Genomic DNA, 16,164 nt, shown 5'->3' with positions numbered 1-16,164 from the left:
GCACTCCTAGGTTCAATCCCTAGTACTGGAGGGAGAAAAAGTAGGACCACTTAATTTCATCTCAAGTAATCAAAATCTCTGTTGGGGTTTTATAGAGAAAAAGATGTCTCTCCTACAGGTACTTAATTAGTTGTTTTCCTACAAAGTTATTAAATATTTTGATTCAAAATGTCACTTAATATTTCTATGATGTTGGTATCACACAAATATTATGTCCCTATGAAAAGAAAAATAACCTTGTTCATGTAAAGAAGAACTATATTTTTAAAGATTCTTTCCAAACACAATATACCACATGGTGTGTATTAGAAGATGACAAAGGATTCCTTTTAAATGCAAGCAGATCACTTAATCCTCTGCTTATCTCTCTTCTGTGGCTTCCTATTACATTGAAAATAGAGTACATGCTCCTTCTCTTGGCCAAAAAGGTCCACATCATTTGGTCCCTTTCTGCCTCTCCCAGGTCCCTCTCCATCACACAATGGCTTCCACCATGAGGCAACGTCCTTGCTCCTGTCCCTTTCTAAAAGACCCTCCCTGGCTATGGATGAACCTATCCCTGGATCAAAGAGCCCTTCCCCAAGCCTACCTGTGGAGACTCATCCAACCATGCCAACCTCCGTCCTGCATGGCTATTCTGTTTCTCCTTAATACTTGTGAATATTTGAAACTACATTTCTATAGGTCTGTGGTGTCTGTTTCCCCTCCTAAGATGCAAGACCTATTAGAACAAGAACCTGTCTTGCCTTGTCTAGTTTAGGTCTGCAACTGGTCTCCCCAAGTCCAGCACATATTAGGTTTCTAAATGTATTTTCAGGGGCTGAATAAGCAGAACTAGTATTATGTTTTACATTTGGTGCTGGATGTTCAAGACATGTTTGATGCTACCATGAGAATTTTTTTACACCAAAGTAAAATATTTCAAATGAAATATTGATAGGTAAAATTATTTTGATCATAGTGGTTAAGTTCAGTGGTGAATACTTGAATAACATGAATCATTTCCACATAATTTATCTTTATTGAAAATATTATTTTTATGGGAGGGGTTGATTTTTCTTCCTTGGAGGTTAGAACATTGCAACATGCAAAGAAAGATTAGTACCCAAGCCCAGAAAAAAAAAAAAAAATGGGGCAAAAGATAAAAATTCTAAACATTTGAAGATGAAAATATATTTATATGTAGCCAAATTAGTTTAAAAATGGGAAAAAGTGCCACAAAGTGGGTATCAAAGTAATACTCATTAGGAATTTGATGGCCCCAATTATAATTTAAGGTTAACTTTTTGTCTTGATTTTGTTTCCCTCCAATGTCTTCAGTTAGTGGCTTCCTTTTCTTCTAAAGAGCCCAGATTAAGGATGAGTGTGTGTGTGGGGGGGGGGTGAGTATTAATTTGCTAAGAAGTAGCTCATTATATGGATATTTTAAGTAATACCCAAATCTTTATGCAAACATGGATCAGGAGTTAAGCTTTTAATGAGTATGAATGCTTTCAAAGTAGGATTTCAAGTATTCTAAAGTTAAAGACTAAAAGTGTTTTGTTTTCAGTGACAGAAGAGCTAGTTGTTTTGGAATTAAAACATAACAGAAGGGCTGGGGAGATAGCTCAATTGGTAGAGTGCTTGCCTTGCAAGCACAAGGCCCTGGGTTCGATCCCCAGCACCGTGGGGAGGGGGGGAACATGACAGAAGACAGGGTAGTCCAGTTCTATCTGTGCCTTTCAACACCTGGTACCTCGGTCTACCAGGTTAGAGTGACGTCTGGATTATCAGTGGGGGACATCTGGACCATCTTTCACATCTATATCCAACTTACACCAGTTCTACATTCATACATATTTTTTAGAACTTCGTAAGCTGATAATAGTAACATACAGAGGGAACCATAACCCAGAAGTCCAGAAATTAGCCATGTCTTTCAGTGTTCCTCTGTGAGTGCTAGAGTTACAACATAAAATTACAGGCATATCACCCTTTTAGGCAATACATTGTCACACCTGTTTATACAGCAAATTGATATATACAAGAAAGAATACACAGTGATGTTTCACTTTATCACAGGACATGCCGTTAAAGGTCTGTTAACGGCTAGCTCGTCTATGACAGAATGACTTCTTCATAAAATCACAAATATCTAGTGCCTGCTTTCCTTTTTAGCCAATGGTGCTGAAAATGGTACTTCCAACACCATCCCAAGAAGTTGCTCTTTTCTTTCGAAGACACCAAAGCACTTCCACGTGGGTTCTCTCTCCCACATGCTGCTGGGAGGCTTTGGTACTGTACTACTACTTCACCACGATCCTATTTCTTTTTAGCAATGGGGAAACTGAGGGGTTGAGAGACTTGTCAGCAATCATGAAACAGACATATAGCAAAACCGGAATTTTCGTACTTCTGATCTCTCCCATTAGGCCACGTAGATTTCTTTAATTTGACCCCCAGTGGTCTCGTATGGTGCACCAAAAAGAGGAAGCAAGCAGTCATTAACAGGAGGACTCATGCTGCCTTACAGGGAAGCACTGAGGCTGGATGGTGGAGCCACAGGACTAATATTTTAGTTTTCTAAGATTGTAAACCAATTTCATACTGAAATAAAACAGCTATAAAAGGACATTGTTTCTATTATTACTTCAAACTGCGCCCTTTCCTTCCAAAGTGCGATATTTTGCCTGAACTTCAAAGGTCATAGGACTCAAGGAAATCTTCATATAAAAACATCATTTCATACCACGTCAAACTCTAAATGTCTAATAGAAGTTTTCTCACGTGTGAAAATCTTAAGCATCTCATTCTCAAGTAACAGTGTGTAGCCCCCAATCAGATTGCGCGTCCCTTTATAAAGTGTTGTGGATTCCAGTAGTCCTCCTCCTCTTTCACTACACTTTTTTTTTTTTTTTTTTTTTCTTTTGGATAATATCACGATGGTCTCACTGCAAGGGTTTCTTAATATGATATTGTCCCAGAAACTGAACACCAGGAAAATCATAGAAACAGATCAAGGACTACATATTTAGACAACTTTTATTTCTAGCAAAGCTTTTCAGAACCTGAGAACACCACCTTCACTTTGCATTTTCCAACAATTTGGTGATGAAAACAAAGTATCTCTAAACCCCAGAAAAACTTGATGGCCAAAATATAGACGGTCCAGTTTCTAATACATACAGAGAATGAACAGTGAATGTCACTGTGTGACTGACAGCAAGTGCTAAAAGTTGACTTCTCTTAGCCCAGCCAGTTCCTTAATTTCTACCAAAAAAGTATTAGTTTCTTTTCCCTAGCTCAAGAGTGTTTAGAGTAATATTCTTATGTTATTTTAAATATAATAGTGTCATGAGGGCAATCAGGTTTTCCGTATCCCTATCTGTAACTCAGATTTCAGGATCCTGTGACTATGAATGATTCCCCATCTGGTACTGATAGGGCCAGATAATAACTGGTGGTGCAAGGGTATCATGTTTACAAATGATGGGAAGATCTTGCTGAAGTAATGTTTTCTCATCAGTGAAAATGGCCCTTAGTTTTCTGTGGGTTTTCCCCCTACATTGTTCTTCCTAAATGTACTTACCAAACTCCGCTGCAATTTGAAATTTTTGAGGGAAGTACCAGATGTAGGACAAACGGTCAAGCTGGGGCTCTGGAAGCTGTGATCAAGGATTCCTGCGGCCTCCACGTATGGTTAGTGGACGCAGGCAGGAAGCCAGTATGACCGCATGGAGACCCTAGCCTCCATGCTGGGATCTCCAGGGACCTCTCCAGTTCCAGTGAGTCAGGGTCCCATGATACTTTTTAGGGACTTTCCACACACCCAGCAAGGTACTTGTGTGTCCATCCTACGTTCTGTCATTTTGATTAGTTATTCAAAGGTTTTTAATTCATTGCGAACCAATTATGAATTATATATCCTTCTATAACTTGAAGATAGCAATACCATTTTTTTGTCCTCTGTACAATGATTTTAAACACTGCAACAACCAGAATTCTTATCATTTCTTCCTAACAGATTGATGTAATAAATTCTCTTTATTTTTTTAACCAGGGTTTTTGTTGGTTTTTTCGCTTGTTTTGGTTTCATTTTTGTTATTTAAGAGATAGAGTCTCACTGTGTTGTCCAGCCTGGCCTCAAGAAGTCCTGAGCTCAAGTGATCCTCCTGTCTCAGCCTCCCAAGTTCTACATTTTTAAAGAACAAATGTACAAAAGAAGGTAGGATCTTTAAACCTCTGAAAAACATGTTTAAAGAGAACTATTAGTTTAAACACACACAAATCCTTACATATCTACATGAAACATTTAAATTTTATATTCCTAAAATGTCTTTTAACTTCTCTGTACCAGAATTTATCTTACTTCGTGATCTTTCCTAAATTAGCTTTTATCTTTGCGTTCATTTCCTAATAAATCCTTTAGATAATCTTCAAAGAGACATAGTCTTACAGGTTGCTTTTTTTACCCCTTTAAATATGTGCTTTAAGAGTATCATGGCAAACAGTCAAGAAGTTTACTAACATAATGTAATGGAACTAACAGGCACATGATTATTTATTTTTCCAAAAACCTCCCAGTCAACACCACCCATTAAAAATCACTTTTAACAATCTGGTGAATCAATTAAAAAATTAATTAAGCTTTTATAACCTCACATTGGATTTAACCAGTTCATCTAACTTATTGATGGAAAATCATCCCTAACAATAAAATTGCAGATTTGGAAATGAAACATTCCATTAGCTATCTCTGCCACAATAGCAGCATAATGTTACACTTTGTCTCTTTACTCTGTACCCCCTTAACAAACAGGGATGTTATTATGTGGTCTTATTTCACATCCTGACCTCTGTCAGTTGGGTTTGAAGGACATATTGAGTTTAAAAAAAAAAAAAAAAAAAAGAATCTCTCTCTATAAATACTTACAACTAAAGACTTTACAAATTCTGTGCAAGTTTAATTCTCAAAACATCTTCTGGGATAAAAAAGCATCGTTATTTTTCAAAGATTAGAGAACCGATTAGAACAGTTGATACACTGATGAATGTCTTGCGGTGCTGGGGATCGAGCCCAGGGCCTTGTGCAGGCAAGTCAAGCACTCTACCGACTGAGCTACCTCCCTAGCCCTGATGTATATGTCTTGATGTGACGTCTAAAGCGACAATAGATAGGAAACCTTGACTTCCATCAAGCTCTCTTGGATCTTACCTACAGGAGGGCTGCTTTGGTGTGTCAAAGTTCAAGAGCCACCATGGTTTAAAAAAACAGCCTTACATTCTCTTTTGCTAAAGCAGCTCCGAGATGGTAAGGCCTCCAGGAACTTCGGAGCTGCTCTGTGCTGGGGCAGGAAGGCGTGCTTCCCGTCCGACCACACAGCACCCGGCTCCAGCCCGGAGTCTTAGGACAAGCAAAAGGAAGGACGCAGGAGGCTCCACGTTCACACAACCAGAGCCGAATTCGTGCTGAGTGTGAAGACAGCCTCGAGCGCTTCAGGGGCCCTTGCACTCTGGCACTCTGGCGCCCTGGCACCCTTGCGCCCTTGCACCTGAAGCCCTTGCACTCTTGCGCCCTGAAACCCTGGGGCCCTTGCACCTGAAGCCCTTGCACCCTTGCGCCCTGGAACCCTGGCACGCTGGCACGAGCGGCCGCGGCGTCGGTCTTCCCGAGGCCGACCCGCCGGCGCCCGCGCGGAGAAGGCCTCTGGCCCGCGCCTCCTCCGGCTCAGGCCGGCTTGCCTCCGCCGCTGGCGGGCCGTCCGCCGCTCGGCTCCTCCCTTCTCCCGCCGGCGGGCACGCTCACCCCAGGCCTGCGGACACCCCGGCCGCCTCGCCGCGGCCCGGGCCCGACCTCCAGCCTGCAGCGCGCCCACCCACCGTGCGGGGCGTCCGCTGCGGCCGGAGCCACGCCGGGCGTGAACCCGGCACTGCTCGGCCCTGGACTCGGAACCGACCTGCAGCGCAAGTTTCAAATTCGAAAAACCTCCGACGCAGAAACCGCCCGCCTCCCGCCCCGCCCCGCCCCGCCCCCACGCGCGCGCCGCAGGAAGCCGGCGGGCGGGGCGTGACGTCACGACGCCGCGCGTCACGGAGCGGCGGCGGCTGCGGCGCTGGCGGCGGCTGCGGCAGCGGCGGCATTTTAGTCGGCGGCGGCGGCGGCGGCTCGGCGGCTCCTCCCAGCATCCCTGGCGCGGCCATTTCGGCCCCATCTTGGCCGAGGGGAGGGAGCTGCAGCCGCCGCTCCAGCAGTTTGAATTTCAGTTTCTCGGGCTCCGAGCGGGCGCGCCGCCGCCCCCTCAGGCCGCCGGGCGCCTCCGCTCGCCGGCCGGCCGCCCGCCGCCGCCGCCCCTCACCCGAGAGCCGCGAGGGGAGGCCCGCCGCCGCCCGCGGGTGGCTCCCGTCAGGGCGGACCGCGCCGGCCTCCCTCCCCGAGCGCCTTCCGCCGGAGACGGCGACATGTCCCTGGGCTGAGCGCCGGCCGAGCCGGGAGGGCGGGCCGCGGCCCGCGCCGCCCAGCCGCCCGCGGCTCCGGATCGCCGCCGACCCGCTCCCGCGCCGCCGCCCCCCGCGCCGCCGCCGCCTCCCACTCCCGCCGCGCCCGGGCCTGCGGGCCGCGCCGCGCCGAGGGCTCTGGCCGCCGCGGCGGGCTGAATCGAGGCGCCGCGGCCGCGGACCGAAGAGGAAGGCGGAGCCGCCGCGGAGGCGAGGGGCCGGGCCCGCAGCGCGACCGCAGCAGGAAGCGGCAGAGGATGCCTCGCCCGGCGGCCCGCAGCGGCCCGTGATCGCAGCGGCCGGCCGCGGAGCAGCGCGAACTGGACTTTGTCTGCGGGGGCCGCGCGCCGCCTCCGCGGTTTCCAGCGGGATCCAGAGCAGCCGGCGGTGCCCGCTGCCCGCCAGCCTTCTTCACCATGTCCAAGATGCCGGCCAAGAAGAAGAGCTGCTTCCAGATCACCAGTGTCACCACTGCCCAGGTGGCCACCAGCATCACCGAGGACACCGAGAGCCTGGACGACCCGGACGAGTCTCGCACCGAGGACGTCTCCTCCGAGATATTCGACGTCTCCCGGGCCACGGATTACGGCCCCGAGGAGGTCTGCGAGCGCAGCTCCTCCGAAGAGACGCTCAACAATGTCGGGGACACGGAGACCCCCGGAACTGTCTCCCCAAACCTCCTCCTGGACGGGCAGCTGGCGGCCGCGGCGGCCGCTCCCGCCAACGGAGGCGGAGCCGTTTCGGCCCGGAGCGTGGCCGGGGCGCTCGCCAGTTCCCTGGCGGCGGCCGCCACCTCGGCCCCCACCTCGGGGGCTCCGGGTGGCGCCCCTGCGGCGGGCCCGTCCAGCGGACCCGGGCCGGCAGCCCCCGCGCAGCCCCCCACCACTTGCAGTTCTCGCTTTCGGGTGATCAAGCTGGACCACGGCAGCGGGGAGCCCTTCCGCCGCGGCAGATGGACGTGCATGGAGTACTACGAGCGGGACTCGGACAGCAGCGTCCTGACCCGCTCCGGGGACTGCATTAGGCACAGCAGTACTGTGGACCCGACCGCCGAGCGGGACAGCGGCCTGGGCGCCACCGGAGGGTCGGTGGTGGTGGTGGTGGCCTCCGTGCAGGGGGCGCCCGGGCCCGACTCGGCGACTGACAGCTCCCTGGCTGCGGCGTCACAGCCACCCCCGTCGGAGAAGATGAGCCAGCCCGCCGCGGCCCCGCCGCAGAGCTTCAGCGTCGGGCCGCCGCCGCCCGGGGGTGGGGCTGTGGCCCAGAGCTCCGCTCCGCCGCCGTTCGCCGGAGCCGCCGCCGGGCCGCCGCCAATGATGGCAGCCGCACCGCCAAGCCAGCTCCCAGGTGCCGGGCCGGGCGGCGTCCCTCCGGGGCCCGGGGCCCAGGTCCTGCCGCCGACGAATGTAGCCCTGGCGCAGCCCGCCGCGTCCTTGCCTCCGCACCCCGGCCCGGCCGGCGGCGCCCCCGCGGCGCAGCACCCCGCGCACTTCTCGTACCCCCAGCCGCAGATGCCGCCCGGGCCTTTGCTGCCGGCCCAGCCCTCCGGCCAGAGCGAGTACTTGCAGCAGCACGTGTCGGGCTTGCAGCCGCCGAGCCCCGCGCAGCCCTCGTCCACCAGCGCCGGAGCGACCCCTTCCGCCGCGGCCAGCTTTCCCCTGGGCGCCGGCCAGAACGCCGCCTCGGCGGGCGCGTCTTCTCAGCCCAGTGAAGCTGTGGCTCCGGGGCCGGGACCTGCGCAGGGCGGGCAGGCCGCGCCTTGTCCGCCGGCCGGCGTGCCCCCCGCCGCCGTGGGAGGCGTGGTGCAGCCGGGCCTGGGTCCTGTCGGGGCCGGGCAGCCCCAGTCGGTGCCTCCGCCGCAGATCGGTGGCAGCGGTCAGCTGTCAGCCGTGCCTGGTGGCCCTCACACCGTGGTGCCCGGAGTTCCAAACGTGCCTGCAGCGTTGCCCGCTCCCAGCGTGCCTAGTGTGTCTACCACTTCTGTTACTATGCCAAATGTACCCGCGCCTGTGGCCCAGTCGCAGCAGCTGAGCAGCCATACGCCCGTCAGCAGGAGCAGCAGCGTCATCCAGCACGTTGGGCTGCCCTTAACCCCAGGCACTCACAGCGCTCCAACTAGTCTACCACAGTCTGACCTAAGCCAGTTTCAGACTCAGACCCAGCCTTTAGTCGGGCAAGTTGACGATACTAGAAGAAAATCAGAACCCCTACCTCAACCGCCACTTTCTCTCATTGCTGAAAATAAGCCTGTCGTGAAGCCTCCTGTTGCAGATGCCCTGGCCAACCCCCTCCAGTTAACACCTATGAACAACCTCGCCACCTCTGTCTTCAGCATCGCCATTCCTGTCGATGGTGATGAAGACAGGTATGGAAATCTCATTTTAAACGTTGGATAGGAATGCTTGGCCAAGCGTCAGCGTAGGTTGCAGCTTTGGGAAGTTACCTTCTTTCAGTTGAGCCCTTCATTTTTAAATAAGTTTTAGTTTAATGAAATTGATTTAAATTGCTGAAGTAAAAGGGTGTAATGAGAGAATTGGACTTGTCACAGTTTTTTTTTTTTTTTTAAGTGCTTAAATGGGTAGGGATGCAACACTTGATTCAAATATGGATTTCAGCATAACCTTAATATAGAGGTGGTAGCTAGTGTGCTCCCAAAGGATTGTCCTTTGGGCACTACAGCACTATGGCAGCTTTATCAGTGTGAGTTTTGATGCTGAGACATGAAATTATTAGCAAGTTTTCTGTTCTGGAAAACCAGAAGGCCCTCTAGCAAAAACCAGTACAAAACAGAATCCTTGTAAGGAATCATCTCCAGTGTATCTGGAAAGGCTGAAGAGATAGTGAAGTGTCAAATCCAGCTTTGAAGGTCATACTTGGTTCAGCCTTTTCATAGAAGGGGGTTGTGAGGCTTCCCAGTGACTTTTGTAAGATACTATTGTTTGTTTAAGCAAAAAATATATTGGAAAGATGTTCTTATCTTCCATCAGTCTTTTTTAATATAGGAAAGGAAGGTATGAGATTTCTTTAACATAGTTAAAGAACATGTAGTTCTTGAAATTAGGAGTAATTTTATAGTTAAAGTGTAAATGTCAATAATTGATTCCCTCTATGTAAGGGATGCTTTTTTAATGGTCTTAGTGAAAATTGTGTGTTGCTACACCATTCTACAACAGTTGATTTTTAGTTATGGTTTAATGAGGGTTTTTAGTGGTTTTGAAGAAACATCACAGGGAAATTTGACATACTACAAATACATATAGTAAATTTTAAAATCCTTTTACATTTTAAAATACATTTAAAAATTAGAGTAAGTTTCAGACATTTTACAGTTAGACATTTTACTGGGGTATTTGAGATTAATTTTAGATGCGTTAAACTGTCAAAGCTTTTTTTGTGGGTTTTTAAAATAATTGGTATGTAGAAGAATACAATGAGATGTTAAAACTTCGTTTCTTAGTATCTTCACATTCTTTTCTTAACTTCACATTTCTAATTAGCCTTTTATTTTTGTTATAGACTTCTGTTGGTTTGAAAAATGCTCACTGAAATTCTTTCATCTTCTCCACTTTTTGTAATTCAAAGTTCATCTTCTTTTATAGGTGACTTGCTTGTGGGGAGTCTTTCTTCCCCTTGAGAAACTCTTAGAGAGTATGGAGTCCCCACATGTGAGCTCAGCTAGCTAGTCTTTAAGAAACTTTACATGGATGGGACTACCAAGTAAAGAAACTGATTCCACAAGCTACCTAGAAAAATCTGTTTTTATAGATGCTCCCATTTTCATACATAAGGACAGACCTGAAATTCAGATTGAGTTCATTTTTTTCACCTTTGGTAATAATTGACAGGCAGGCATCTTACCTTTTCTAACTGCCAGATGCAAATTTTTTCTGATAAGTTGGTAAATAACCTTTTATTTACCCCTCTGTTTCTGTACACTGCCCCATATCTCTTCAAGTAATGGCTGGTTTCTAGACCACCCTCCTTTGCATACACAAGTATACCTATGAATGAAAAATACATCACATGTTTCTTAGTTTGTAAATATGTGATTATACTCCTCAGAACTTTAATATGATCTTATGGCCCGAAGCAGAGACATCTGTTGACCTATGAAAACTCTTGAAATGTATTCGTTAAGTTCTGACCTCAAAGATGCATTTATTTGTCCTTACTGTGTTAAAATTTGATCATCTCAAGAATCTCATTCACAGACACCTGAATGTTTGAAGTACAGATACTACCGTATCATTCTTACAGGCTTTGATATGTGTGTAGTCCTGTTTTAAACATGACATTTCCCTCCCTCACCCCAGTCTTTTAAAATCTGTGTTGCTTATCAAATGTACACTTCTGATTTTTGTTATAGCCTTTCATTGATTTTTAACATGCTAGTTTCCAAGATGTAATCTTACACATTTGACTTTCTAATCACAGGACCAGCGCACCTGGTGAAGGATTGAATCCATTAGGTAGAAATAGTAATTTTTTTTTCTTTTTTAATGAAAAACCTTTGTAAAAGAGAGGGCATGTTAAAGTTTTTAGTTTGAAATCAAAGAGTTTTCCTGGCATGTGATTTAATTATGAGATGGGTGGTTTTGAGGAAACTATAGTTTTACTAAAAAAATCTCAGTTTTAATGTTAGTTTTGGTCATTTTCTTAAATTCTGCATGAAGTTTTATTTGCAGTCATTCAAAGTAAAATAAATTGGAATGAGAGGTCCTGAGTAATTATGATAAACTTTGTGACTAGATGACAAATCCTTTAGATCCCAAGGAAATGTTTGTAAATTTAGGACTTTAGTAAGTGCAATCTTTTGAGAAGAGGGAAAATGAGAGATTAACAAACAAAAAAAAAAAAATTGGTGTGGGTTTTAGGTCAAACACTTACTTTTGTGATTTTTGGTTCCATTACCTAATATGAGACTCTATAAGTTCAATTTCAAGGTCATTCATATTGACGGACCAGGCCTTATATTAATCTAAAATGTTCTACCTTTGAAAGGGCTGATGATTATATTGCAGTTTTCATTACTTGCTGACTATGATGTTAATTACCATGAAGTTGATACGTTTTTTGGACATTTTCATTAGAAAGGCTTATGATTAGTGGTTGAGACACTTCAAATTGATTTTGTGTAATCTGATGGATATAACAATGGTTGAAAATATAGATCATAAAGAATTGTGTAGCCATCTTTACAGTGACTAAATGGTACAGAATTTGTATTAAACTACCTGTACATTGAACAGACTCCTTTAAATGGGGAAAGGTGTAAAATATCACTGGCCCTAAAAGGAATACAGTAAGAGATTGCTTTCCATAGATAACTGACCAGTGTGAACACTGTAGGCCACATTCCAGAAACTCCCATGAATGGCCGCAATTGTGAACTGTCAACTGCAGCTCAAGACCTAATTGTAAGGATCCCTTAGTGTTTTGTGTGTGTGTGTGTGTGTATGTATGTATCTATCTATCTGGTTAATGATTTTTATTTTTGTGGTTTGCTAATGACTTATGATAAATTGTGAATACTAAGTGATGTGCCCTGAGATGTGCTATAAATACAATTTTGTGCATTCGTGTAAAAATGTGTGTGTATGTATTTTTAATGAAATTCTATTTCTTTTTTTTTTTTTTAAGTTTGAGAGGATTATATAAATATATACCAGGAGGCAGAACTTATTTTTACTGTAAAACCTATAGGTACTTTTTAGAGTTGTATTGCATGAAACTCTCACTGCACTTAAGTCTAAAACATGGAAACTCCTTACTTGAATCTGTGTTTCTTGGGAGCTTACATTTTTTTTTTTTTTTGCAGTACAGGGGATTAAACCCAGGGCCTTGCACACACTAGGCAAGAGCTCTACTACTGAGCATGTGTATATTCCCAGCACTCTTCATTGTTTATTTTGAGATGGGATCTTACTAAATTGTCCAGGCTGGCCTCAAACTTGAGGTTTTCGAGCTTTAACCTCCAGGTTAGTTGGGATTACAGGTTTGTACCACCACACTGGGCTTTACATTTCTTTATATGTTGAATTATAGAGGTAATTTTTCTTCTCCAACTTTGTTTGTTGTATAAATCACAGATACCATCTTATGTCTATATAAGCCTTTGAGAGGGTGTTTTTACCAAAGAGTGAGTAATTGAAGTGTAAAATTATATGCATATGTGACATTGTTTAGTATAAAAACTGATATTGGTGCATTCATCAGAGTGCCTAATTACTAAAATATATTTTAGTCATAAACATGGCTCAGAGTAAAGAAAATTACAGATTTCCAGAAAGGCTGGATGATTTCCCAGAATACCTGAAGTTTCTAAAACCAAGAGTTACATCAGTAGGAGTGTGGCCTTTATATTCAAAGTGACAAATATTGTTTAAAATTTTTTTGTGTGCTAATTAATATAGGCCAAATGTTGGTTAATGTTTTGAGAAAACGTAAGGACCTATCAGGTGTGGGAATAATACAGATCACAACTATTTTAGAAATACTTGGTTTTTTCTCTGTAGAGGAAGAGAGATAGGTATAAGATCACAAATCTGAACTAAATCACCTTTATAAAGGGTTATTTTATACAGGACTGGAGGGGTATATATGTACTCCCTGATATTATTCTTCAAGGTTCTGGTAGCACTGATTGGGAAATGGCAAGATATTGGATTTATGGGTCTGGTACTTGCTAATTTCTAGTGGAGTTGATCTTTCTCTGCCCAGAAGTGCGGAAACAGCCGTGCTCTCAGATCCTCCAGTAATGAGTAGCAGCCCTGCCAATCAAATGATAAATCAAAGTTAATTTCTTTCCTAACAAGAATGGTTGTTAGGAGAGTGAAAAAGGATTTTGACTTTCCTTTCCTAAAATGATAAGGAGTTGGGGGAGGAGAAGTGTAAGTGGTAGCTGATAACCAAGACTGAAGATAATAAGGTGGCATAACATGTGACATGGTTTTAGAAGAAATAGGAACACTTGTTAATAGTAAGGAATAGTGATTTCATTTTTTTCTTCGAATAATTGTTTTGGACCAGTATATATTTCCTCTTCTGAAGAGATGCTATTTCTTAATATTACTCTTTAAATACTTAAGTATGAAAAAAGAGGTTTTACGAAAGCAGAGCTGTCTGATTAAATGTCGCCGGAATGATGTTCCTTAAGTAATTCCTTATGAATGGGAAGAAGAGATTTTCCAGTAAGAAAGCTTAGGAGTTGACAGTATTTAGAGTATATGCAGCAAAATTCCTAAATTGGAGTAAATTCTTTCAACTTATAGTTTTTCTTTATATCAACCCATGGGCTTGTGATTTGAGGCTACTATTTTAGGTGGTGTAATGCTAATTACTGCATCCACAAATGAATGTGGAATCATTGAATCTGATTTGATGTGTTTCCAACAGCAATTCTTAAAATATTTTCAATATTTGTTGTATTCTTAATCTGGCATTGTTCAGGGCTGAAATTGGGTTTGTCACATAAAGATTCTAGGAACAGAATCCAGTTTGTGTTATTCCGTGACACTGATAAATATACTTTAATGTGTATACTTTGAACTTTTCTGGTAATGTTTAAGGTAGTCGGCCACTTTATCTCTAAAAAACATTCTCATGGTTTCTGCTTTTTAGTTGTAGATTCAGTTTCACGTGTGCTACTCTGAACCTCCCAGATTCAAGACCTCAGATTAGACTAAAGCATTTCATCTTTGTTTCTTCGTACTTACACTGACAATCGTTCTAAAGAATTGAAAGAGCTCGAGCTCTCATTCTTCGAGTCTTATGTGTGTTATAGGTTGGTTAAGTGGAAATTCCACAGGTGATTGAGATGGTGACTCTATTAGTGGTTGCCCAGGACACACGCCTACTGTCAGAGTAGGCAGGACAAATAAGTGAAGTGTGAATGTTAAAACACTTAAAATTTCCTATTCCATAAGCTTTCTCTAAATTTGACTAAAGAAAATTGCACTTTGTAGAAGATAAATTTTGTGATTAATGTGTCAATCATTGTTAAGTAATACTAGTGTGTTTGTAAATGTTATTTTTAATGTTTCAGACTATCCAGCTTCATTATTACACAAGTAAATTGTTCAGTCTATGAATAAAGGATTTCTAAAGCAGATTTAAAGCTCACTAGTTTCTAAAATAGAATTCAGTTTTAGCAAGCGGTTTTGATTTCATGTTAAAATAAAATAGATCCTTTATATGACTTACCTTTGAAAACGACAAAGACGAAAAGGGGGAGGGGCTCTTTTGATCAACCAAAACCAATTTAATTGTGTTTTAACATCCCATGTGAGTGACCATTACAAACAGTGGAATCAGATGTAGCTGAACTGTGCATACTTGAGGTGCTTGACTTTAAACTAGTTGCTTTGCCCTGTCTCTTGTTGCCCTGCTTGAAACATGAGAATAATGCCCATCTTGGATGGCTTAAAGTATTAAATAAGGTTTGCAGGTAATGTGTTAATAATCACTAAGAGATGGCAATGTGCATGACAAGTTTGCATCACAGAAATGTGATCATTTTAGCATCCCAACTGCTATCTGTCCCAGATCACCTCTTGACGTGCTACAAATTGAACCTGTAGTCTTTGACTTTGATTCTGCGAGTATAATTATATGTCATGGATGTAGTCAGAGAAAAGGAGATGTTGTTTTAGGCCAGTAAGCTCACGAGGTCGTAAGAAATATGACAAATTGTAGTGCGTGTTCACTTCTCGCTCGTTCGGTACAAGGGATTGAACCCAGGGGCACTTGACCACAGAGCTGCTTCCCAAGTCCTTTTTCTTTTTTTATTTTGAGACAAGGTCTCACTAAGTTGCTGAGGCTGGCCTTGAACTTGTGATGCTCCTGCATCAGCCTCTTGAGTTGCTGGGATTTCAGACGTTTGCCACTATGTCTGGCAGCAAATTATAGTCTAAACTTGGCTCTGCCACAACTTTGCTAGTTTCTTTGGTCAAGTTCTTTAACTTCTCTTAGTATTTCTCATTGGTAAAGCTAGAATTTAGGGCTCAGATTTTAAGATTCCTTCAGCCCTTTTGAGTTAACACATTTCGGTAAGCTTCATGAGAGTGCTGCCAGTTTAAATCTTCCTCTTGTTTTAAAACTTTTGTCACTAGACCATTATGTGATAGTAAAGTTTTGCAAATATTCATTCAGCAGATTGACTGTCCAAGGAAATGTTAAAGCAACAATATGTCAATCATTCATCTTTCAGTGTATTTTCTGAGTAGTAAGCACCGGGATGCAAAAATAAGATTATCCTGTTCTCTAAGATCTCAGACTCTATGAAATGATTTTCAGATCTATACTTTGATATACATCGTAGGCTATGAATATAAGGTGCTAATGGGAACAGTTTGGGACATCAAATCATTGGGGATTACGAGGTATTAGTTAGACTTGACTTCTGTTTGAAAGTTATTCTTTGCATAACTATATATTTATGTAGTTCAAAATTCAAAATATACAAAAAGGAAAAATCACAAGCTGCTCTGCCATCTCTGAGCTCCTGGCACCCATTTTGTGTTCTCAGGGTCAACCCATTATATGTGCATGCTTCTGAGACTCACTCTTGAAATAAATCTTAAAAGGGTCATTCAGATTAGGTCACTGATAAAGAGAAAGGGATAATTTTCCAAACTGAAGGAAAAGGCAGCTTATGTAGTGACAGGGAAGAATAAGAATTTGTCATTTTGG

General features: G+C 44.2%; 1 protein-coding gene across 1 annotated transcript in view; it reads left to right on the top strand.

Moving 5' to 3' along the window:
• Positions 1-6,123: 6,123 nt before the first annotated feature.
• Positions 6,124-16,164, top strand: part of TSC22D2 (TSC22 domain family member 2) — a 47,754-nt gene continuing 37,713 nt past the window's right edge. The window contains 1 exon segment of the mRNA XM_079100934.1: positions 6,124-8,839. Within this exon segment, the coding sequence (XP_078957060.1) occupies positions 6,891-8,839 (1,949 nt within the window). The 5' untranslated portion in view covers positions 6,124-6,890.

The sequence above is a fragment of the Sciurus vulgaris genome (genome assembly GCF_902686455.1).
Source record: "Sciurus vulgaris genome assembly, chromosome: 10".
Lineage (NCBI taxonomy): Eukaryota > Metazoa > Chordata > Mammalia > Rodentia > Sciuridae > Sciurus > Sciurus vulgaris.
This window is presented reverse-complemented; position numbering and strand designations above follow the sequence as displayed.